Source organism: Vicugna pacos, chromosome 16, assembly GCF_048564905.1.
Source record: "Vicugna pacos chromosome 16, VicPac4, whole genome shotgun sequence".
NCBI lineage: Eukaryota > Metazoa > Chordata > Mammalia > Artiodactyla > Camelidae > Vicugna > Vicugna pacos.
The window spans coordinates 10,997,024-11,021,038 of record NC_133002.1 but is presented as its reverse complement, the minus strand read 5'-3'; the positions used below and the strand labels follow the sequence as shown (position 1 = coordinate 11,021,038).

Here is a 24,015-nt window from a genome sequence, read left to right as displayed (position 1 = left end):
CAGCGGGGCTGGAGCACTCTCAGTGGTGGGGGCCGTCCTCCGCGCTTCTGGTGTGGTACAGCATCCCTGGCCTCCAGGCCTCCAGACGGTTGTGGTAATTAAATGTCCCCCAGGGGCAAAACAGCCTCTGGTTGAGAACCTCTGGGTTAAACCCGGGTTTCCTGACATCGGCTCAGTTCCCCAGAACGTTCCAGGAAAAGAACCAGAGGCTGAGCCAGGGGACACGGGGGCTCTTCCTGCCCTGGCTGGAGTCTGGACTGATCCGGCTGTATTAGGTTGGACCAAATGGAATTCCTGTTCTATTTGACCACCATTTGTGACGCACAAAAATGGCCATTGCACATGGTCCGACTTAACTCTTTCCAGCCCCTTGGCTGGGAGACCCTGCTCTGGGCAGCCTGCCTGGTGCATTTTTTCCCTCTGTCTCTCTGACTCTGCTTTTCTCTGCCTCTTTGTCTCTGTCTCTCTTCTCTGTCGCCTTCCTTACTCCCTTACTTTCCCCATCTCCTTTCCCCACCCCTCTCCTCTCTTCCCTTTTTGGGGCCTGCACAAAGAGCCAGGGCAGAGGTCAGACTGGGGTGAACAGGGTGGGGAGGGCCTGCTGCCAGGGGTCTCGGTGGTCACTCTGGAGGGGGCACAAAGGAAGCCATTTGCATTGGGGGTTTCGGGACCCTCATTGTTTCCCTGTGGCTGGGCCTTTGCAGGTGGAGCTGCCACCAGCATCTGAGGAGGATAAAGGAATGAGCTCCAGGCCAGAGGAGCGAGTGGAGGCGGAATATTTAGCCCTTCTGGAAGCTCTTTCCACTGGGGACTCAAAGGAGTGGCTGATGGGAGTGGGACAAGTGACAGGTGTCAGGAAGAGAGAGGATTGGAATCCCCAGGGCCCACCCCTGTGTCATGCAGATGTCACAGGGTCCTTGTTGGCAGAGACTGGGGGTTGGGAGCGTGCAGGCTGCAGAGCTAGGCTGAGGCGGGGTGGATGCAGAGACCCCTCAGGTACACACCCCTCAGGGTGGCCCCTGCCCGAAGCTGTACCTGGAACCTCCCTTGGGATTCCTGCCAGGGCTGAGGTCTGGGTGCTGGTGGGAGGGGACGCACGGTAATAGGCTGTGTTCAGCTCACGGTCAGTCCCCTCTCCTGTCCCAGCCCCAGCAGAACCTCAGTTGCCAGGAAGTTATCAGTAAAGCCGTCCAAGCCCAGAGGTGGTCCCTTTGATTTCTTAAATTCCCTGCCAGATTTAAAAGTACTCCAGACTTAAAATAATAATAGTAGTAGTAATGTCTCAGTGTGCTCGGGCTGCCGTAACAGAACACCATAGACTCTGTGGCTTAAACAACAGAAATGTGTTTTCTCGAAGTTCTGGAGGCTGGAAGTCCAAGATCAGGGTGCCAGCTCTGTCGGGTTTTGGCAAGTCTCTTATTGGCTTGCAGACTGCTGGCTTCTCACTGTGCCCTCACCTGCGGGGAGAGAGCTCTCTGGTGTCTTCCTATGTGGGCCCTAATTCTGTCCTCACGGCCCCTTCCCCATGACCTCCCCTGACCCTAATCGCCTCCCAAAGGCCCTGCCTCCAAGTACCATCACATTGAAGGTTAGGGCTTCCCCGTGGGCATGTCAGTGGGACAGGTTCCGTCCATGGCAGGCGGTAACAGCAACGATCCTAAATGCTGTCGTTTACTTACTGGCATGGATTTTGTGTTTCATGACCCTACCCCTACCCCAATTAAAGTGTCCTGCAGGCCAGTTGATAGCTCTGGGCGCGGTCTTCTCAATGAAATGAAGGAGTTGGGCTCATGATCTATTTGGCCCCCTCCTGCTCAGTATTTCTGGATCCTGCCTGGTGGAGAGACTGTGATCTCCATGCCTGATGGTCACAGAACCTGGGCAGTTGCCTTGTGGGATCTTTCAGGGTTTTGTTGAGGGGACCCCAGGGCATTTGGACCAGGAAGGGTACCCAGACCCAGGGGAGAGAAGGCAAAGAGGAGAATGGACTGGGGACATTGTCTGCCCACCGGCTGGGTGTGGACCTAGACCTTCAGTGTTGTAAGGAGCAACATGGCCTTGAGGTGGGGGAGGCTGCTGGCTGCCTCCTAGCTGCACAGACTGTCCCCCACCCCAGCCCACCTCCTCTCTAGCGGGACTCAGTCTCTGCTGCTTGGCTCACTGCTCCTACAGCTGTGGGTGTGGCCCGTGGAACCAGCCCCTGCTCTGCCTCGAGGCGTGAGCACACAGATCCTGGGCCTTGTGTCTCTTCTCCCCAGGGCGGGGCTTTAGCTCAGTGAGAGCAGTGAATCTGCGTTGTGGGAGGCACCACGGGCAGAGGCCAGCTTCTCTGGGGAGGACCGTGGCCTGGGGGGATTTGCACTGTTTTGTGGGCTCTGCTCAAGAGTCACATGTGTTGTAGAGTTGAGGAAGGGAGAGAGCTGTTTTGTTTGCAGGGGTTAGAAATGAACTGGAGTCAGAAATGAATTTATTTTTCACAAAGAGGTGTCTAAAAATCGGTGGCACACTGAAGCCAGCACAGACCTACTCATGGTAGCAGACTGTCAGCATCTCTTCCCAGTCCTCTGTTCAGGGCATTATACTGGTAGTTTGAAATTGGCCATGGTTGAAATATTTACACCTTGGAAATTGGCACATGCTACGAATCAAGGCTTTTTCCTCCCATAGAGCTGGTGGTTACACGTTTCTCGACAATTCTCCCGAAAGTCATCCTGGGAGTGGAATTTTGCCTCTTGATACCAGTAGGAAACCTAGAGAGAGATCATCTGATCTGACCTCCACATTTGGCAGGTGGGAAGACTGAGGCCCAGAGGCCAGCTACTTGGCCGAGGTCACCCAGTGGGTTGATTGCAGAATTGAGGTGAGGACCCAGGTCTTCCAGCTTTGCGTTTAGTTCCTCAAGCCAGCATCCTTTCAAGCAGTAAGCTGTGGAGAGAAATCAAACATGGGGGCTTGGAAAAGATTCCTCTTGCTGAAGAGAGGTGAGAAATTCCTAAGTGTTTGGGGCAGCAGATTTAGTGAAAATGGCTTTAAAATTTCCTTCAAGCCAGGCTGGGTTCGATTTCCTCACATTGTCATCCCTCCCCCTTCCCCAGCAGCACTCCTTCTGTCCTGTGAGGCCACCTCCTTTAGTCCCAGGTCAGCATCTAAACTCCCTCTGCAGACGAGGATGTCTTCACAGCAGCCTCCACTTTCACCAGCTGGAGAAGTCTTTGAGAAGGTCGTCATCTTTTTAGAGCTGACAGTCAGGGATTGTTCTGGCTCTGTTAATCCCCATCCTCCTTCCTCTTTGTGGCAAATGTGCTGCAGAGGCTGGGGGAAGAGGTGCAGGGCCAGCCATTCATTTGGGTTGTGCAGGTTATTTATTGAGGGGATGTGCTCAGGAGAAATCAGTAGGGGAGTGAGGGGAGCAGGACAGGGCAGGGGAAGAAGCTAGGAAAACATGTAGGTTCAGGAGAAGTCTGGCCTCAGCCTGTTCCCACTGGAGCTCAGCACAGTGAATCACCCCAAAGAAGTGGTCTTGCTTTAAAGACAAAAGGGCTGGGTAGTTGTACCTGCCCTTGAAGCTGGCATTTGGCTCTGGACTGCTCTCTGAATGGAGGGTGTGGATATTTCCAAGCAGAGCAGTTTCCATTGGCCAAGGGCAAGCCTTCAGAGACAGTGCCAGTGTGAGCCGGTAGCTGCCAGGACCTGCAGCAGCCAGAGGTGGTGCCCTGGCCCAGCACAGGGGCTCAGGGCAGGGCACCCACCATGTCTGCCATACTTGGTAAGTTATTTGAGGGGATGGCGAGGTTTATTGGGATTTGGGAACCACCTGTGGATTTGTGTTGTGTTTATTCCCTAGCCCTGCGCTGTGGAAAGACCTGGTGGTTTTTCTCAGGCTCCATGTCCTCTCTGATAGCTAACCCATTGCTCGATAGAGACAGCCTTGTGCTTTCTCACAGCTCTCTTACCTGCCGCGCGCACACATTGCTGCTGCTGCCCTACTTCACATTCCCTTTACTTCTTACCAACACTGTCCCAGTCAGGGCAGGCTCTGTGCTGTAACAGGCAGCCCCAACTGTCCATCGCCACTGTTCCTGTCTGGGCGGCTCCCTTCCAAGCAGTGATTCGGGGGCCCAGGCTCCTTGAATTGTGTGGCTCTGCCATCCCCTAGAGCCTTAGAGTCAGTGGTTTGGAAAGAGAGCATGTGGGAGCCTTTTCCCAGTAGGCCTGAAATTATCTGCCTTGCCTTTACCCACCCATCCCCTGACCAGACTTGGTCCCAGGACCACACGTAACCACGAGGGGTGCCGGGTAGTACAGTCCCTAAGCCCAGGAGGAAGCTAACACTGGGTGTGTAACTATATACAGTCTTTGCCGTAGACCTTTTTGTTCCCTCTGCTGACTTCAGGGCATCTGTGGCCACCTGTCATCGTGGTGCTGGTGCCGCGGTTACTGGCATCAGATAGTGGTGGTGAGCTTTGAGGGCCTCTTCTCAGTGTAATAAACAGTTTGCCCAGTCTTGGCCAAGGGGTGTACATCCTGCCGGACAGCTGCCCAGGTTGGGGTGGCAGCTCACCCAGGGAACTAAGCAAAGGCGTGACCTCACTGGCACTGGCCTAACCAGCTGGGCTTGCCAGCCAACCAGCCAGCAGAGTGGATGCTGCAGGGCCACAGGCTTCCCTCTTTCATGACCCTTCCAGGGAGCCCGGCTTAGCCTCCCTCCCCTGCTCCGCTGAATCACCCTTCAGCGCGGACAGCAGCTCCAGGCTGTGTCCACCGCTGGCTCTCACTGGAGAAGCGTATCGACAGCCAACTGGATCCCCGTTGGGACAGCTTTGTTTCCCCTGCCGAACACAAAATCCCCTGTTCGCTCGGAGAGCCGACAAGGGGACCCCGTGGGGCTGGCCCTGTGGGAGCAGATAGCAGTGAATACAGCGCCCCAATGGCTTCAGCTTATTAAAGGCGAATACACAGGCTAACCCTGCCCTCCGAGCGGGAGACAGAAAGGAGGGCACGGAGCTGTTACAGCGGATTAGCGGCCACAGACTGACGGAGGCAGGTGCAGCCTTTTCTGCAATTTGGAAGGGTTTATGAAATACTGATCCTGTGCTCTATAAATCCTTCCCTTGGCCTCTTCTGGGCTACAGCCTGAAAATGGGGATTTCTTGTTCAGCCAGGCTGGGAGTGGTTTTGCGTATCTTATTCTCTCCCCCTCCCCGTCTCCCAGCATTCCACGGGAATTCCGATCCAAGGATTTTCGCACTTGTCCGTTTGTTCATTTTGTCTTCATTCACTCACCAAATGCACATTGACTGAGGGTCTGTGCTGGGGGCTGGGTTAACGGGATGATGAGGTGTGGAGTTCTGAGTCTGAGGGACTGTGGTTTACTGTGTGAGAAAGACGTACAAATAGATGATTCTAAGTCAGACTGTCAGCTGTTAGAGCAGAACCAAGTGTTCATGTGTTAGCAGATACCCACATGGCCCTCTGCGTCCTACCAACGTCAGGCTTTGCCCAGAGCCTTCTGGCTCTGCTCTGCACTGAAAGCCGCGAGTCCTAGGTGGCTCATCATCCCTCCGGGTGGGCTGCTGTTCACTGACAGCAGCAGTGGCAGACAAGAGGAACCAGTGGTCTAGCTAGAAGTTCAGAGTTTTCAGACACAACCTCTAGGAAGTCCATCTTATGTGGCCAAATTTGCATCTTGGAGAAAACCCAGGGGCCTTTTTTGGTTTCCACGTTTTTCCCTCATAGAGATGATGATGCCCCCCCACTCCGCCACCGCCCTCGCCATCTGCCCCTGTGAGACACCCCTCACCCAGCTGGGCAACTCCTCTCCAGCAAGGAGACCTTTCCATCTGTGCTCCCCACCAGGCTTTCCAGGGCTCGCCTCGTGCAAGAGTTTTGACCTTTGACAAAAGATGTTCAACCTTGTTGTGTGGCTCAAGGTTTCAATGCACGTGATATGGTCAGGAAGGAGATGAGGAGGGTCGTGAGGCCTCCAGGCCACATCCAAGCCTGACATCCAAGGGCAAAGGCACACAAAATCAGAGGGCTGTGAGTTAACTTGTCCCAGGGGCCCAGTTTCTAACAGGAGCTGGTCCTTGTGGGTGCCAGAAACGGAGCCAAGTGGTAGCCGCCACATGGATGGCCTTGCCTTTGGGTGAAAGCTGGTTGGTTCATTGGCCACCAGAATTGTACTAGAAGCGTCTCTCAGTGTGAACTTCCCAGGGGTGAGTCAGGGCAGCCCTTGGGGGATTTGTGGGCCCCAGAGGCATTCCATTCTCTCATTCCAGTTCCCTTTGACCTGTGGATGGTGGGTAGGATTGCAGGAAGCACAGACTCAGAGGGTGCCCTCTAAAACTGGAAGACAAATGTGGAGCTCTGGCTGCGAGTCCTGTGTCTGGGGGCTCCTGGAGACAGAAGGGATGGGTAAGAAGGAGAAACTCAGTATAAAAGATGACCTTGGCCATCTCATTAGAATATAGATGTGTCCCGGTGGAGAGGGCAGGGCAGGGGTGAAGTCCACTGGCTTCTTGGTGACCTTCACCAACTAGATCCTGCAGTGGCTCTTGGAGAGGACAGCGTAAAAACTTCTAGCCCCTTCCACAGGGGGCATGGGGTTTGCGGTGAGCTGGCGTATATCCAGGGTTCTTTTTCTCCTGTCCCCAGAGCAAATGCAGTACTGTCATTCTCCACTTGAGAAGGTGGCGGAGTCTGGTCTTGACAGGGAGGATTTCGGGATCTGCCGTGGTTCTTGCATTTTTGTGGAATGAGCAGCCCCCATGAGTACGGTTTTTAGACACCTAAGATATAATTTATAGCAATGCCATGTCGCTTTTTTTTTTTAAACCATCTTGGATGGAAATCTTTCCCCAGTGTGTTGCCAACTTTCCTGCCTTATTAAACAATGCACATTGAACGTGATTTAACCTCTCGGGATGATACAGCCATTGCAAAAAGGGATTGTACTGTGAAGACGCTTTTCAGCCGTTTTAGGACTATTGGCCTCTGTTCAAAATGGCCCGTAGGTATTCTGCATCTGCTTTTGCTAGTTCTGTAGATTTCTGCCTCTTCTTTGCCCTCTGTTTGCTAGCCATTCCTTTTTCCTGCCAGTGGGTGGATCTCCAGAAGGACCCCCCCAACCCTTTGACTACATGGATCCTGATGTACTGTGTTCTAGGAGTGGCAGTAATTACATTTATTATCAGTGTTTGGGGAAAAAAAGAAAAAAAATAAAGAAAAAAGGGTAATTAAGCTGTGAATGAAGACCTGAAGGGATTTCCTTTGTGAGACTAATTTGGCTGCTTCAGCCTCTTCCTGGTTCTCACCTGTACCCCAGAGAACAGAGTTCAGCACACAGGCGGCCTCCACGTGGGCAGGACTTGTCCGTCAGGAAGCATCTCCACACTCAGTGCAGATGTCTGTAAGGAGGAGGCAGGATTAGCCTCTTCAGTTCTCATGTCCGAGAACTGAGGAACAGAGAGATAAAGAAGTGGGCCCAGTGTGATGGGGGAAGCCATGTCCTCAGAGTCTGAAGGGACCAAGAAGCTTGAGAGGGCAGGGCTTTCCCGGAAAGTCTTGAGGGCTGCCCTGCTGGGTAAACAGATGGGAGGTGGGCTTGTGCTGGGCTGTTTCAGAATGTGAAACTAAGGACATCTGAGGGGAGTTACAGAAACAGGTGAGGCTCCACTGATGGACATCCTGACCAGCTCCAGGGTGGGTGGTGAGGCTGATTCAGACGGTGGGGGGGCCAAAGGAGGTACAAGGGTGAACCAGCTTTTAGGGTCCCTTTTAGCTCCCAGAAGGTGGATTTCATGGCCTGTGTCAAGTCTGTCAGTCAGTGGCAAGTGACAGAGTAAACCAAGGATGACAGGTGCTTTCCCACTGAGCACCTAGAAGCACCTTATTGAGCTCTGGACCCCTCGGGTGCGGAGGCTGATCAGTGATGCCTGCCAGGAGCCTGGCAGAGAAACTGCAAGCGCATGTGCGGCTTGTTTGCTTTTCCTGCCTCCATGCTTGCTCCTGAGCAGCGGCCAGCATCTTCTGCAGCTCTCATGCTTTTTCTGGAGATAAGTTGCTCATCATTAAGCCGTTCAGACCAGGACTCCCAGTGTCATGCCTGTTTCCCTTTTTTCTCCTCTTTGCCTGGGCTCTCATTTGCGTCTACCGGCCAGAAGCTCATCTGCCACTTTGATGGGGAAGAGAAACCTCCTCCCTGGGTGCAGCAGCTTCTTGACTGGGGTCTGCCGGCCCCTTCTCTGGCAGCCCTGTGGTCACAGCCACACTTCCCAGGGGCTTGGCTGGGGGAGGAATGATGGGGGCATCATGATGGAAGCAGACTCTTTGGGAAGGAGTGTGATGAGGGGGTGGCTGGGGTGGGGCAGTTACACAGAAGTTCTGCCTGACACTGGGAAGCCGAGAGGATGGTCCCTTAAGAAGGGGTGTGCTCTTCTTTGGGGTGGGTGGAGGTTAAGGGTCACTGCTCAGTCGTCAGATAACCCATGGCCTTGGGGACAAAGACCCCTTTGGGTGACCCTGACCTGCAGTGAGGGGCAGCTGGTGATAGGGAAAGTGTCCCTGGTCACAGCCACTAATTAATGTAACAGTTGATTATGTAGTTCCCTTAATTTGTTAAGGCTGTGACCGGGGACACTGACCCGTGCCAGCCTGTTTTCTTGTGTGAAGAAATGGCAGTCCTGATGGCTGCCCGCTGGTTTCCTCATAGAACACTGTGCAGCTCACATGGGATTGTGGGTGTGAAGTGCTTTGGCCAGAGCTGCCCACGTGTAGACTCATCACTGTCCCGGGTGTTCACGCTGGGCTCCGGTTGGGGGCCTGTGGATCAGACACGGCTGCCCTCTGAGGCTGAGGCGGAATCAGCAGGCAGGGAGGAGGGGGACCCCAGGGCCTGTGGGGCTGGTGGCAGAGCAGGGTCTGGGACCATCTCCAGGGTAGACTTAATCCTCTCTGCATAGTTTGCCCCAGCTGGGAAGGACTAGGGATGGGCAGCTGAAGGTCGAGAGGAAACTCTGGATGTCCCGGAACTGGTGGAGCCCGCTGAGGTCTCCTGCTTCCAGTCAGGAGGGCTTTTGCAGTCCCCAAGGCTCTGGGCAAGAGGCTTTAATCTAATTACATGCTTTATTTGAGCCAATTTGTTTTCCAATCCATCTTGTTCAGCAAGAAGAAAGAGCATGCTGGGGACTCCTGGCACCCTCTTGTTCCAAGTGGGGAAGAGGAGCTGCTCTGTGCCTCACGTGGCCAGTGCAGCCCCCCGACCTCACCCAGCCCGGCCACCCCACCCCCAACCAGGCTGTAGGCCGCCCGGTCCCATAGGGAGGGGGCTGGGGCTGGTCAGCCGCTTTCACCAGCTAGAGGAGGGAAAAACAGCCCAGGTGTCTGGTCCCCCTCCCGAAAGCCTAGCCCAGCCTGCCTGTTCCACCCCCTGTACCCTCCAGGGCACTCCAGGCAGGACTGAAACAGGACAGGCTTCTGAGGCAGGCGACCAGGGAGGGAGCCACCAAGGCTCGGAGCCTCCCTGGCCCCTCCTACAATAGCTGCCTTCAGAGTCCCAGGCCCAGTGTGTCCAGTCTGCAAATATATTTACATAATAAACCAGTGAATTTAGACTCTCTGTTACTAAAGTCCAAACAAAACGAGAGAGCCCTTCCGATGTCCCCAGAGAGGGAAGGTTCGCTGGCCCACACTCTCCTCCCCAGGCAAGATGCAGCTCTCACCAGGCTGCAGCCTTGTGTGTTTCACAGCATTTTCCAAAATTGTCTTTTTCTGCCCTTCAGAATCCTGCCTCAAGCCTCTGCTTTCCTACTGTTGACTCAGATCTGCTCTCCTGGGCGGGTTCCCCCACAGGCCTGGTATCTCTGCCCTTGGACTTGGGGAGTGCAGGAATTGCTGGGGTCACTGTGCATGTGGTGAGGGCAGATGAGTCCCCATTTTATTCAGCAAATATTTATTGAGAGCTTATGAGTGTCCTGGTCCCTGGGGAGAGCAGTGAATGGAGGCCAGTGGCCCCTGGCTTCAGGGAGGGAGGCAGACAGTAACCAAACCAAAATGCACAAAGTAAAACTGCGCTGTGGCGAGTGCTAGGAAGGACCCAGATCCCCAGAAAGTAGATTTGTTTTTAGGAACAGCCAACCGTCAGGCAGGACATACAAGACATTGAGTAAGAAATTTTTTAAAAATTTAAATTAGGCATGCCAGGATGGCAGTGACATTGGTTTTCTTGTCATGGTTCCTGAATTATAGTAAAAATAATGACCGCAAACGTTTTTTACAGCTTGTCAGCCTTCATCCCACTAGCACTTGAAAGGATTACATGTTTTTACCCCATTTAATAGATGAGGCATCTGAGGTTCAGAGATGTGCAGCCACAAGCCCAAGGACACACAGCTTGAAAGCAGAGAAGGCAGCATTTGGAGTTCCTGTATAGCCCGCCTGCTCACTGCTCGCCCCGCCCCACAGCCCTGAAGCCCAGCTGTGTTCTGAGATAGTCCCTTTCCCCGCTGTGTACCAGCTTGTATTCCGAGGTCCGGCTGGAGGTGGTCCGGCCTCTGGACGCTCCCCACCCCGGAGAGAGCAGGCTGAGACCTGCAGGGAAGCCGGCATATCCGGAGCTTGGGGCGCTGCTTCCAGGTATCATCTGCACATCCTAACAGAGGCATCAGGGCCTCCTGGTTTCTGGTGCCACTCAAGCCCTCTCCAGCCCAAGTCACGCCCTCTTCGTTTGTCAAAGAGCTGAGCAGATTTAAAAGATGCCCAAGCACTTTACCCCGGCTCTCCATGGGTGTCACAGAATAATCATGGAAGATGCTGACTCTGTCTTCTGGTTGGGGAGACTGACTTGTGGGTTTGAGCGGTCTTGGTATCTCACGGGGGCAACTGCATTCAGCTTGTTTTACTCCGTGTTTGTGGCCACGGCAGGTACCCAGAGTTTATGTTCCAGTGTGTTCTGTAAGCGTTCAGTGGTGACCCACACTGCACCAAGTGCTGGGACCGAGGTCCGATTCCCCACTGGGAGAGCAGGCACACAGGTAATTCTGAACCACTGCATCATGGGTGCTGAGAGCAAAGAGGGTGCTTGACTGTGCTTAGGGTGAAGAGGAAGGCAGCCCAGGGAGATGACCCAGGAATGGCATCCAGGGATGCTCGCCAAGGGGGCTGGTTCTCAAGGCCAGGGCGTGGCGGCTGACCTTCTCCAGCATCCGCGGGGGGAGGGCTCCTTCTCTTCAGCTACTCTGCACATAATGGGATCCACCCACGTTCACTCACATGAAGAAGACATGGCGAAAACAAGGTCCTAGTTTTGGGCCTTTCCATCCGGGCACCTGAGCACCTTCTCCCTGGGCCGGCTGTCTGGATCTGGATCCACAGCGTAGCCCAGGAGGGGATCTTGGAGGCAGACGTGCTCCTGTTGGGAGACAGGGCTGCATCGCCCAGATCTCACTCCACCATCCAGCTCCCTGGTTTGGGTCAGTTTTATAGATTCTGCCAAGGACCAGGACAAGGTCCCTCCATCTCTGACCTGAGCTCTCCCCTTCACCTCGTGAGGACCCACCTTTCCTGCTGCTCTGCTGTCATTTGCCTTCCATTTGCTGTCACTCAGCCGGGGACCCCTGAGGCCATCTGGAGCCCATCACTCAGCTGGCAGCAACCCCCATGCTTTATTCTCTAGCTGAAGGGTCATCTTCTCAAGAGACCACCTCCAAACTCCCTTACCTTTCTCTCTGCACCCTAGTCATTTCCTCCTTCATCCTGGGAATGGGTGGGACAGTCATTACCAGCATGATTACCCCATCTTACAGATGGGGAGACTGAGGCTTACAGTGGTTCAGGGCCTCAGGTCGTAGGGCTGGTGATATGATCGCTTTTTATAGGACATGACTGCTTTCCCTGGAGCCCTTCTCAGGCGACTTCCACTAACACCCTGGGAGCCAGAAGTGGGACCTGGCCGTGCTGAGCTGCATGAGAGTCTCTGAAGAAGAGTATTTGAAGTTGGAAACATTGGGGTTTGCTATTTGGGGAGGAAGGAAAATGGATACTGGGGAGGCTCCAGCAGATCTGTCAGATCCAGGCTTGACGGTCAAGCCGTCACAGTGAGGGGCTCTTTAGGACACAGTAGGGGAGTGGGGAAGGAGGGCCCTTGGTGTGCCTTGTACAGTGTACCCACCTCTGGGAGCAACCCCTGCTGGTGTGGCAATGCAAACTATCTCAGAAGCTCTGAGTGAAGGCGTGGCACTGGGGAAGGAGCAGGAAGAAAGGGCTTCCCTGGGGAGCCCCCTTCCCAGCTCTAAGCATCTGAGCCCCAGCCCCCAGCCGGTGCCTAGGTCACTGGTATAAAGCATGCCTATCCAGACCGCTTCACCAGAATATGGACTTGTAGTCCTTGGGGAAGAATGAGGCTTGTGCACAGCAGAAGGACAATTTAGGTTTCCAAGAACTTGGAGACTGGCTTCTTGTGAGGACAGTACAGAGTAGAGATCCCACTCAGGTGTGAGGTGGGGCTGGGCAGCCCAGGGGACCCAGGCCTGGCTAGAACCCTCTGGTGGCTTTGCATTACATCCAAACAGAATCCAAACCTTACCCAGCCCCACCCAGCTGGTGTGATTTTTCACCTCTGTGCCTCTGCTCACTGTCTCTTCATTCATCCCTGGACTCTGCCAGGCTCAATCTTGCCTCAGGGCCTTTGCACAGGCTGATCTTCCTGCTGGGGAATTCTCTTCCCTCAGACCTTCTTGTGCCTGCCTCCCTCGCACTGTTTAGTTCTCAGTGCTTTGTTACCTCCTCAGGGAGCTTTCCTGGACCACCCTCTTGAGAGTGGCACCCTCACTCCCAGCCATGTCACCATGTGCACAGTTCGCTGACTACTCACTTCTCCTTTTTCCCTTGGTATTATTATTTGTGGAATTGGAAGAGATGGAACTTCTCTCTCTCTCTCTCACACACACACACATGTACACACCTTACTGGACAGAGATAGCATGTCATTATGGGATTCCCCCCATTAGTGGTCCGCATCCTCACTGAGGCTGAGACTCGCCTCAGAATTCTTTTAGTGTTTTTCTTCTTTTGATACAAGAAGGGTATACTCATTCTAGTAAAATTAAATTTACAGATAAGACAAAGCAAAAGTATAAAGACCAGCCACTGTCCTTCCACCCCACGTTTTGGTGCGCAGTATATTTTTCTAGAATGAAATTCAAACTCCTGCCATGGCTGACAAGCCCCCCCAGGGAGCCCTGCTGGGACCGGGCAGCCTCACTGCTGAGTCCCCTCCCCCTCCCCGGACTCCAGGCTCCCTTTTGTTGGTTCCTCACACCTGCCTGGCCATTTCCTGCCCTTGCTCCCTCCTTGTCCTCCTCAGTGTCACCTCCTCACACTGGCCTTCATATCCAAGCAGGTCTCCAGCTGCCTCCCACCCCGTCCCCATCCTTTACCAACACACACAGGGTTGTTTTTGTTTTGTGAGTGTCACTCTTTGAGGAGTGTAGTTACACTTGTATTGTGGACCTGTCCCCTCCTTCCCTAAAGCCACCCTGACTGTTCCACAAGCCCCAGTGCACCCAGCGTCTCCCGGAGCCGGCCGCGTGGGAATCTCTTAGGAACACTTTTAACTGGATGAAGAGCTGATAAGTTCCCCGAAGTGGGGGTGCTGCCTCAAAGGGTGTGCATTTTCCAGGGTTTTGACCTTCTGAGCCAGTTGCACTCAGGAAAGTTGGTATTGATTTGCACCCCAACCACATTGTCAGTGTGTGTGTATTTGCTTTGCTACTTTGCCAGGCAAAAGTTCTGTATTCCTGTTGATTTAAGTTGTGTTTTTTTGATTATTTGAGATTGAACCATTGTTACACCTCCTTGCCCACTTTTTCCCCCTCCCTTGTGAATTGCCTGTTCCTCTCCTTTGAATGTTAGGTTGCTTGTCTTTTCTTATTGATTCAGAAGAACTCTTTATATATTAATGACACCCATGCTTTGCTCTCCATGTTGAAAACACTTTTGGCTCTGCTTCCAAAGTTTACAAAGCACCTCACCCCTAGCTCCTCTGCCAGTCCACTGCTCCGGGCTGTCTCATTTGAGGGGTCCTTTGCCTTTCTGCCCCAGAGCCCAGAGTTCAGTGGGCATCATGCTGTGGAGGCAGGTAGGGCCAGGAGGTGATAGAGTGGGTGGGCGAGACCAGCACATGCCTAGAGAGTGGTGTGGATGCTCAGGAGCTGCCTGTGGACCCTGCTCTCCCCTGAGCGAAGTGCTTGGGGTTAAGAAGGTGGTTGCCCCAGGGGGACTGAGTAAGCCACCTGCAGCCTAGGACCAAAAGGTGAGAGTTGGCTTTGTGGGGAGTGCCTCCTGCGTCTTCACCATGGCCATTATGAAACCCACAGATACCCACCATGTGTGAAAACGGCACACAGGGAAACCAATCTCTCTGACCTGAGGAGTTCCGAGTGGCTTTGTGGACCTGGATCAGGTGGAGCCAAAACACTTCTCTGGGCAGACTGGCCTCACCTGTCTTGTGTCTCCTGCAGGTTGGCAGAGTGGTCCAGCCAGTTGGGTGTCCTTCCTAGCTCTGTCCCTTTGAGCTCTTCACCCTGGCTGGGGTTGAGGGGAGGATGATTGAGGTACCAGGAGCCCTTCCCCTGTGCCCCGCCAGTGGAGCCTGAAACGCCCCTTGCCTCCATGTCTCTGCCCTGGGACGGACCTTGGTGGCTGGTGTCCTTCGCTGTATACTCCCACCTCCCCATCTTCCTGAGGCGACAGCCCAGAAGCAGAGAGGCCGGGTGCTGCTGGGAGCAAGACCCTGGCCAGCTCCCCGCCCTGCTCCAGGGGAGGTGCCAGATGCAGCGCCCCTGGCTCCAACCAGGGGACGCTGGGCCCCGCCTGCCATATGCTCTGAGCTGAGCCTCGATCCGGAGAGCAGGCCTGCCCAGCAGGATCTTTGGCACCTGGGGCACAGGAGGCAGAGCAGAGGGGCGAGCTACCCAAGGTGGAGGAAGAGGAGGGAGGGCCTCGGCCAGTGGGATTGGGCCTGTGGGGCCCCCTCTTGACTCTTGGCTGTGGGTTGATCAGGGGAGCAGGTGGGGGGAATAAAGGGAGGGTTGGCTGCTCCCAGGAGGAGCCAGGATGCCAGCCAGCCAGGATGGGCCTGCTGCGAGCTGCAGATGGTGGCCTCAGGTTTCGGTGCCCTCCCCGGGACAGAGCATGTTCGGCTGGGGAGCCAGGCGGTGCCAGTGTCCATCCCTGGCAGCTCCCGTCTCATTGGAGAGGAGTGTGGGATGGGGCAATCTTGGTGCAGGGGCCCCGGCAGATGTTCCACTATTTGCCTGCACCCTCACTATGAGCCCCGAAGGGCCCCCAGAGGGAATGGGGACTGTGGCACTTCCTGCTCACCCACCCCTTCCTCGGGGACAGGATCCCCGGAGGATGCAGACCTGCGGGGCATAAAATATCGGGACCTGATTGTCAGTGAGGCTGACCACCTGGTCTGCAGGGTCTGGGTGTGTCTAAGCTCACGGCGGCTCTTTAAAGTCAAACCATATTAAACTGCTTTTTTCTTTTAAAGTTGAAGAATGATTGATTTTAGGCACTTTCATGTGGTTCATCCTATTAGCGTTCCCTCTTTTTCTGTTTCTGACCAGATCAGATAGCAAGAAAAGGATGTGTCCTTTAAATGTTTCCATGGACCCAGCCTCTGAAACCATCTGGATCCAAAGATTTCTTAAGATTCTTGATGTATTCAGATTTAATATCTCTTCTTTAGTTCACTTGAGTCACTTGTGTTTCCCTGACAAATAATGCATTTCATTCAGATGTCTGAGATTTTAGCCTAAAGCTGTATCCAATAGCCTTGTAATTTACCAAGTGTTCTTTACATTGTGGTTCTTCCCCTTTCTCATACTTCCTAATGGGTCTGTTTTCTCTCCTTCATTCATAATTAGACATGACAGTGTTTTGTGTTTGTTTGTTTGCATGTGGGTTTCTGTTTTCTTTTTCTTTCTTTTTTTAGTTTAATGGTTTGAGGGCTTTACTGAGAATCAGTTCTTGGGTGCATTTATAGCTTTTGAGTATTTTCTGTATTCTGCTTTATTAATTTCTACTTCTATTATTAATTCTTTCCTCTTGCTTTCTTCAGGTTTTGTTTTCCTTATTTTCTAAGTTCTAGAATTGAATCCGCTTCATTGTTTTCATTCTTTTTTGTTTAATAATAAATGATATTTATTACATTGTGGTCAGGAACCGTGGCCTGTGCAATTTCAGATCCTTGGAATTCAGCATTCTTTTACTAGTTACGTGCTTCTGTCTGTTCCTTTTTGTATTTCTCATGGTTTTTGCTTCATATGTTTCAATAAGGTATTATTCCACACAATATTTTTTATTACTAGGTGAACTTTTTGTTGCCTACTGACAGACTTACAACATTTTAAAAAGTTGTAAGCTTTTTAAAAATTGCTTTATTTAGTTACATCCCTCTTAAAGAGTCATTATCTTAAAATCAATTTTTTAATGGAGGATTTGAATCCATTTACATTCATTATTTTGTTTTAGGCAGTTGCTTTTCTGTGATCTTAATTTATCACAGTTGCCTTTTGTATTTTCCACTTTTTGGTTTCTCTTGGCATGTTAACTCTAACCTGTTTCTTTTCTGGTGTTTTGTGCTTATCTTTGGATTTTTCAGAAACACTAATGTAATAGCTCTTATCTGAATCAAGCATGAAATAGCATCTTTTGGGTTCTACTTCAGACAGAGAGTCATTCCCATCTCATTCTTAGTTTTTGTTAATATGATCTAAAGATTCAGACTAAATTTTTATAGTTTTTTATACCTAAATATACATCATCTGATTCTCCCTTTTGAACATTTAAAAATTATTTTTATCTTTGCCTTCAGTTTTAGAACCAAATTGGAAACCTCTATATTTCTTGGTTTCCATACTCATCACCAGTGTATTCATTCCATGACTTGCCTCTGTTAAACTTTTATTTTTGATTCATTACATAGTTGGTTAAAAAACACTCTCAAGTATTTCTCTCAAAAAGGACACATGGTAAAAAAGTCTACAAATAACAAATGCTGGAGAGAGTATGGGGAAAAGGGAACCCTTCTACATTATTGGTGGGACTATAAATTGGTGCAGGAACTATGGAAAACAGTATGGAGGTTCATTTAAAAACTAAAAGTAGTTACCATATGATCCACTCCTGGGTATTTATCCAGAGAAAACTCTTAGTTTGAAAAAATACATGCACCCCACTGTTCATAGCAGCACTATTTACAATAACCAAGGCATGGAAACAACCTAAATGTCCATTGACAGATGACTGGATAAAGAAGATGTGGTGCATATATACAATGGAATACTACTCAGCCATAAAAAGGAGTGGAGTAATGCCATTTGCAGCAACATGGATGGACCTAGAGATTATCATACTAAGTGAAGTAAGTCAGACAGGAAAACAAATACTACATGATATCACTTATATATGGAGTTTAAAATATAACACAAATGAACTTATTTGCAAAACAGAAATAGACTCATAGACAGAAAACAAACTTATGGTTACTGAAAGGGAAAGAGTGAGGGAGGGATAAATTAGGAGTTTGGGATTGGGATTAGCAGATACAAAGTACTATATATAAAACAGATAACAAGGTTCCCCTGTATAGGACAGTATCCTATAATAAGTTATAATGGAAAAAAATATGAAAAATGTGCATATGTGTGTATATATGTACATATATGTATGTGTATAACGTGTGTGTATATATTACATAATATATAATTGAATCATTTTGCTGTATGCCAGAAACTACACAGCATTGTAAATCAACTATACTTCAATTAAGGGGCAAAAAAAGGTTACATGGTTTGAACCTTGCATGCTAGAGAATGTCTTTGGTTTATTTTGCCCTGCATACATAGAAGACTGCCTAACTAGGTATAAAAGTCTTGGGTTTCAAACTTTTCCCTCCTCACAGCCTGTAGACACTGTTCCATGGTCATCTGGCCAGCTTCTTGTTGCTTTTTAATCCGTATGTATGCTTTCCTCATCCTGGTATTGTATATGTTTTACAAAGATGTATGTGGGTGTTGGTCTCTTTTCCTTGATTAAAAAAAAAATCCAGTGTGTCCTTTTCCTTGTGCATATGTAGGTTGGCCTTTAGTTCAGGAGTCCTCTCTTTGGTTTTTGTGTTTATTCCATTTGGTCTCTGCTACTGTTTCCTCCCAGTCATCTGCCATCTTTCCAACTTTCTCTCTTATATCCTTATCGTTTTCTCTTTCATAGTTGCCATGATTTTATCCTTTTCCTCTGAATTTTGTGAGAATTCCTCCAGTTTATCCTCTGTGTTTCTGAATTGGTTTTCTGCTGTGTCATTCCTTTTTATGGCTTCCAAAGGTGATTTGAATTGTGCTCCTGGGTTTTTAGGTTGGGGTTTTAGGTTTTCCAGCTCTTCTTTCTCTGCTGCGCCATCCTTTCTGTATCATCATGTGGCCTTTTCAGCTCAGCCTCATCTTCCCTTTTGGCTTTTTACTCCTACTTCATAGAGGCCGTGTCCTTTTAGATCTTTTTAGTCTGACATGTCCATTCAGTTACATATTATCTGTGGCTGTTTTTTGAGCTACAGTAACAGTGTGAGTAGTTGTGACAGAGACTGTGTGGCCTGCAAAGCCTGAAATATTTACTGTTTGGCACTTGGCGAAAAAAAAAAAACTTTACAGATCCCTGTACTAACATGAGAGCTGGATTCCCTCCCAAACCCAAGCTGCACGGTAAGGTAGTGGATCCTCCAGTTCCCGATTCCTGCTGGCCTTTCCCCTCAGTTCTCTTCTGCTCTGCGGAGGTGGTGTCCTTCTGCCTCCACTGCCTGCTTTTCTCATTCTCTGCATCACCAGCATAGACAACAAAACAAGTACACGTGCCCACTGCAAACGTTGTCCTCCCCACCTGTACCCAGCCTTGAGCGTCCTTCCCCTCTCTGGACAGGGGCACCACTACTGGTACCTCCACCACTGGTGCCCCCACCCACTTCCTGCCCGTCTGTTCTCTGGTGATTGTCTCCCTGTCATCTTCCTTTTTTCTGAACTTGTCTGTTTATCAGCAAAGAGCTGTGTCCTGAGGTAAAACCTGGACAGGTTTTGCTTGTTCCACCACCATCTGCCTTTAATTAATGGAGATTGCTCCAAGATTCCAAGCTTGGGTCATCTATCAGTTTAGTTTTTTGGCATTAGTGTGAATTTTCTTTTTTTTTTTTTTCATTGTCTTTATAGCTATTTTGGAACAAAACAAGGGGAGGCCGCATGGGTGGCTGCCAGGTAGATGCCATTTTCAAGGAGCCGGAGACGTGTTTTAAAGCTGCGTTTTGTCCATCTTAAAGCAGTCTCTGCAGCTTTGTGTGTATTTGATAAAAGGAGAAAATGCAGGAGCATTTTCCTTATGCAGAGACCGCTTGTCCAGTGACCTCAGTTCTCTGGAATACAGCCGAGCAGAGAGTCCGCAGGCAGCCAGGGAGCTACCACAGTGTCCGTGTCCGCGTCCGTGAAGGCGGTTCACTGCACCCCGGGGAGGGCACTTCAGCCCTCAGTCCGAGCCTGCTGACCCCTGCTTTACAGCTGCTTCTGACAAGCATGGTCTTTCTGTTTCCCTGGCTCACAACTAAATTAGAATCAGCAAATCGGAGGGGAGGAGGGGACATGTTACAACGACAAGCACACTGACCTGACGAGGTTTTCTGGCTGCCAGAGAGGAAGGACCTAGGACCCACATAAAAACAACAGAAAACCGAATACAGTCTGAATGTGCACACGATGAGGCTGGCCCCGTGGTACACACGTAAGCGCAGGTGGCTTGAGGTTGCCCTGTGACTCCATTTGGAGCTTACAGCGTCCCCTCTGGGCCTTTCCTTTGGCAGCCTGGCTCCTCTGTGCAAGTTTGGGGTGCAGAGACCCCATCCCCACCTCCCTCAGCTATGATTGGTTCAGACAGTGGTTCTAACCCTGGCTGCATGTTAGAATCACCTGGGGGACTTTGAAAACCTGGACATGCAGGCTGCCCCCTAAACCAGTGAAATCAGAATATCTTGGGGTTGGACCCAGGCATCAGTGTTTTTCTAAAGCGTTTGGATCATTCCTCCATATGGCTCTGGTGGGGAACCAGGGGGTCAGGAACATGGGCTCTGCAGCCAGACCATCTCATCCGTAAAAGAGGTCTGCTGGGCAGGGCTGAGTGCAGGGCCACATGCCTTGCTACTGCCCTGTGAGTGGCTCTTGTGATTGAGGTGCAGGCTCTTGACATTCATGGGGGCGGCTGTGATTTATCAAGCAGGATCTGGAGCTGGATCTCACTAGGCAGTGATGGATGCCACACATTGGAGGACAGTTTCTGTCCCAGATGGATACTTGGCTCTGACAAGAAGAGCTGTAGATGCTTGTAGGGAGGAGTGATGGAGAGGAAGGTGAGGGTGCTAAAGATGCGGGGTCAGGTCATCCCAGGGGCTGCCTTCCTTCCTGCCCGCAGGACAGGCCGCACTTGGTGCAGGCATCCTGGCACCTTTCTGAGCTCTGTGGTCCTGTCTGTAGGGTGTCCCTCCCTCATGGGGCCGCCTTGAGGCTCGGAGGAGCTGGTGTGCTGTCAGGGGCTGCCTGCAGTGCTGAGACGGGGAATGAGTCTCAATCCTGCAGAGGAGGCAGGGCAGGTGATTGATCGGTATGCAAGTACTGATGTGGGCCAAAAAAATAACAAGAAAGTGATGAGAGTGGGTTCAGGGCTGTCCGGGCAGTGACGTCACCGGCACCGCTGGCGTTCCAGCTCTCTTTCCTGAGTGCAGAGGACAGGCAGGGATGCTGGCCAGCTCGCTGGGGACGCAAAGACTTACGCACAGCCTGAGTTCAGCCCCAGCAGTGGCTTGACTGTGAGCGTCATCTGTCCCTGAGCTGGCAGAGATGCGGCCAAGAGTGGCTGTTCCCAGCGGTGAAGCACAGTGCCATGGCGGAGGGGGTGCCAGTGCTTGGGGGTGCCAAACACATGGACTGTGTGTTTCGGCTGCTGTGAGCTTGCGTCTTGACGTCTCAGACTTGGACCCAGTGGAATACAGGCCAGTCTCTCTGGGCGCCCCAGGCCCTGCCTTCCGGGAGATCCCGACTCCAGGAGAGACTGGCACTGTGGCCTCCGGTGCCCCTGGACAGGGCATCCTGGCATGGGTCCAGGGACTTGGACCCCAGGTAGCAGGAAGGAGGGGCTGTTTTTTTCCATTTCCTGAGGCTAGTTCCTAACGGGAGCCCCAGGAAGCTGGCTCAGATGGGTAGCAGGGGGCTGCCAGGCCCATGGTTCCCAGGACAACAGGGTAGAGCTGTTTCAACTTTAATTAGGACCTTGAAAGAGGCAGCCACCTCCCATGGGGCCAGAGGCTGATTCCGGGGTGATCTCCGAATATTCCCTGCAGATCTAAGCAGTGGTTTGGGGGGCAGGTCACACTAGAAGGCCTGGCCTCCTGTCCTAGCTTTGTCCTGGGCTCCCACACAAATTACTCCTCACCCCTAGCCTGGCCTTGGTTTTTCTCTTTGCAGGATGAAGGGCTGGCACCTGCTCCTGGGACAGTCGTGTGTGTGTGTGCGTGTGTTTATGTGAGAGTCGTGTGTGTGTGTGTGTGTTTTCCCTGCACCTTTCTAGTCTCACCAGCACACACACACAGCCTGTTACCACTGTCGCTACTCCTAGGACAGGCTGGGCTCTCTGCAGCTCCCTGACTGGCCTGGCTGGTCTTCCCTGCCAGCCGTCACCAAGTGTTCCACATCCCCAGCTCTGAGCTGAACACCCTGCCCACGTCAAGGGAGAATCCATTGGTGTTTACTGAGACACAATATCATGGAACCAAGAATACAGTGATCCCAGCATTTCAGACCCAAGGTTAAGGCCCAGCTTTGCCACTAGCTAGCTGTCTAGGATGCAGGTGGGCAGGTGGCCTCTGTTTCCTTATCTGTAGAATGGGAATCACGCCCACAGATCAAAGGATGTTTGTGAGAGTTCAGTGAGATCCAGCATGTTGAGTGGTGGTGCAGGGCTGGCTAGAGTGATTTATTGGGCCTCTGTGGTGGGCTGGCCATCACCCTAGAGTGTCACACACGGATCTAGCAAAGGAATTGCATCACCCCATCTGAAGGGGGAGGGGGGAATAGCTGAGGGGTAGAGTGCCTGCTTAGCATGCACAACATCTTGGATTCAATCCCTAGTACCTCCATTAAGAAATAAGTAAATAAACCTAATTACTTCCTCCCCCACAAAAAACAAACAGTTGAAAAAAAAAAAAGAGCAGGGATTGCCTGCAGGAAGAGGGTATGCTTGGGCTGGTGTTGGAGGCATGCATCTGGTAGGTCAACTCGGGCCACCCCAGTCACAGGCAGGCCCCAGGGCCCTAGACACCCTCCCTGGCTTGCACTCGGGCTCTGGGACATCCCCGAAGTGATACCCGGCGGACGCGGGCTCTGCGGCCCTGCCTCTCAGCAGTAGGGCCCATTAGAACTGAACTCTTCTTCGTGGGGCATTTTATTTGCACACTTCAGTAGAGTGGACACCAAAGGGGTTTTCTAATGCTTCATGGGCTGCTAATTTCCTCCGTGACCTCTTTTGTTGGGGCCTGACCCCAGCCAGAGGCTGCTCGCCATGGAAGCCAGCGCCTGACACAGACCCAGGCCGCGGGGTGACAATGAGGCCTCTATCGGCTTTAATCAGGCTCCAGTTGCGTCTTAAGAAGAGGGGGAATTTGTGTGGTGCTCAGAAGCCCTGGGTGGCACAATATGGGAGCCCCCGGAGTCCCTCTCAGAGGCCAAGGGGGCTGAAAGGGGGTGGGTAGGGAGGGGGCCCTTTGTCCCAGGCGCCTCTTGAGAAGGCCGGGCCTCCCTGAATGGCCGACAGCATAGCCTGGCCTAGGGGTATCACAGGCCTCTGGATATTTAGAGAGGTGGCCTCCCGTCTGGCCCGCAGGCCTATTCTTCGCCAGCCTAATTAGGTTTTGTCTGTGCTGTCCCCTCCCCTGCAGACTGTGATTCCTACTGCAAGGCCTCCAAAGGGAAGCTGAAGATTAACATGAAAAAATACTGCAAGAAGGACTATGGTGAGTGAGAGCCCCCTTGTCCGGGGAGGAGGGGAGGGAGCCCCATGACCAGCGAGGGACTGGGGTTGGGGTACAGGTGGCCCTGTGTAGTTGTTGGTCACAGAGTCCCTGTGACCCGACAGGAGCCGAGTGGGATGCATCCCACGCCCCGGCATTCCTCATCTCTTTCCTCCTTGGTCCTGGGAGGCAAGGGGTGTGAGGGGCCCCAAGCTCGGGGGCTGGGTTCTCCCTTTGGCCCCGCAGGGAGGTATCCTGGTCAGTGGGGCCTGACAGGCCTGGGATGCCCAGGCTTTGCTCTGCCCCCCAAGGGGCTGTGTGGCCATAGACCAGTCACTTTACCTCTCTGGTCCTCATCTGTGCCCTTGGGCATTTAGCCTGAGGCTCTGTAGCTCAAAGAGAAGTCCTCAGGCATCAGAAAAAGGGAGGGACTGGTGTGTTTAGAATGCTGATTCCAGAAGCCAGCTCCTTCTGAGGGGTTGACTCCACCAGGCTAGATGGAGAATCTGCATTGTAAATAGCTCACTGGTAATTCTAATGCACCTGAAGTTTGAACACAGCCTCAGAGGATCTCAGAGGGCCTCTTCCAGCTGGGAGCTGTGGGGCTAAGGCTCCCTTCCTGGGAAGAGGGTGTCCCCTCCACCCCCCAGTGTCTCTGCACCTTTCAACCCAGCACTGGGGACAGGGCCCTGCACACCTTCTCTTTTGGGCTCTCTTTTGCTGCCTTCTGTCAGCACTTGCTGGAATCGCTCGCGCCAGCCCTGCCCCATGGGAGGTGAGGAGCCGGATTTGTGGTTTCTGGTCCCCAGGAGTGTCCAAACTGGCTGGAGGCCTGGGCTGGCCAGACACCACATGATGTGAGGTCATAGCCTGATTGCAGTCATGACGGGTGGGAGCCCCTTGTAGCCCATGAGCAGGTGTGT

At 52.1% G+C, this 24,015-nt stretch overlaps 1 protein-coding gene across 1 annotated transcript in view; it reads left to right on the top strand.

The window, feature by feature from the left end:
- The window catches only part of NTN1 (netrin 1), a 163,426-nt gene that overhangs the window by 124,686 nt on the left and 14,725 nt on the right, over positions 1-24,015 (top strand). The window contains exon 6 of the mRNA XM_006217763.4: positions 23,021-23,095. Coding sequence (XP_006217825.2) covers positions 23,021-23,095 — 75 coding nt within the window. The remainder of the gene's footprint in view (positions 1-23,020; positions 23,096-24,015) is intronic.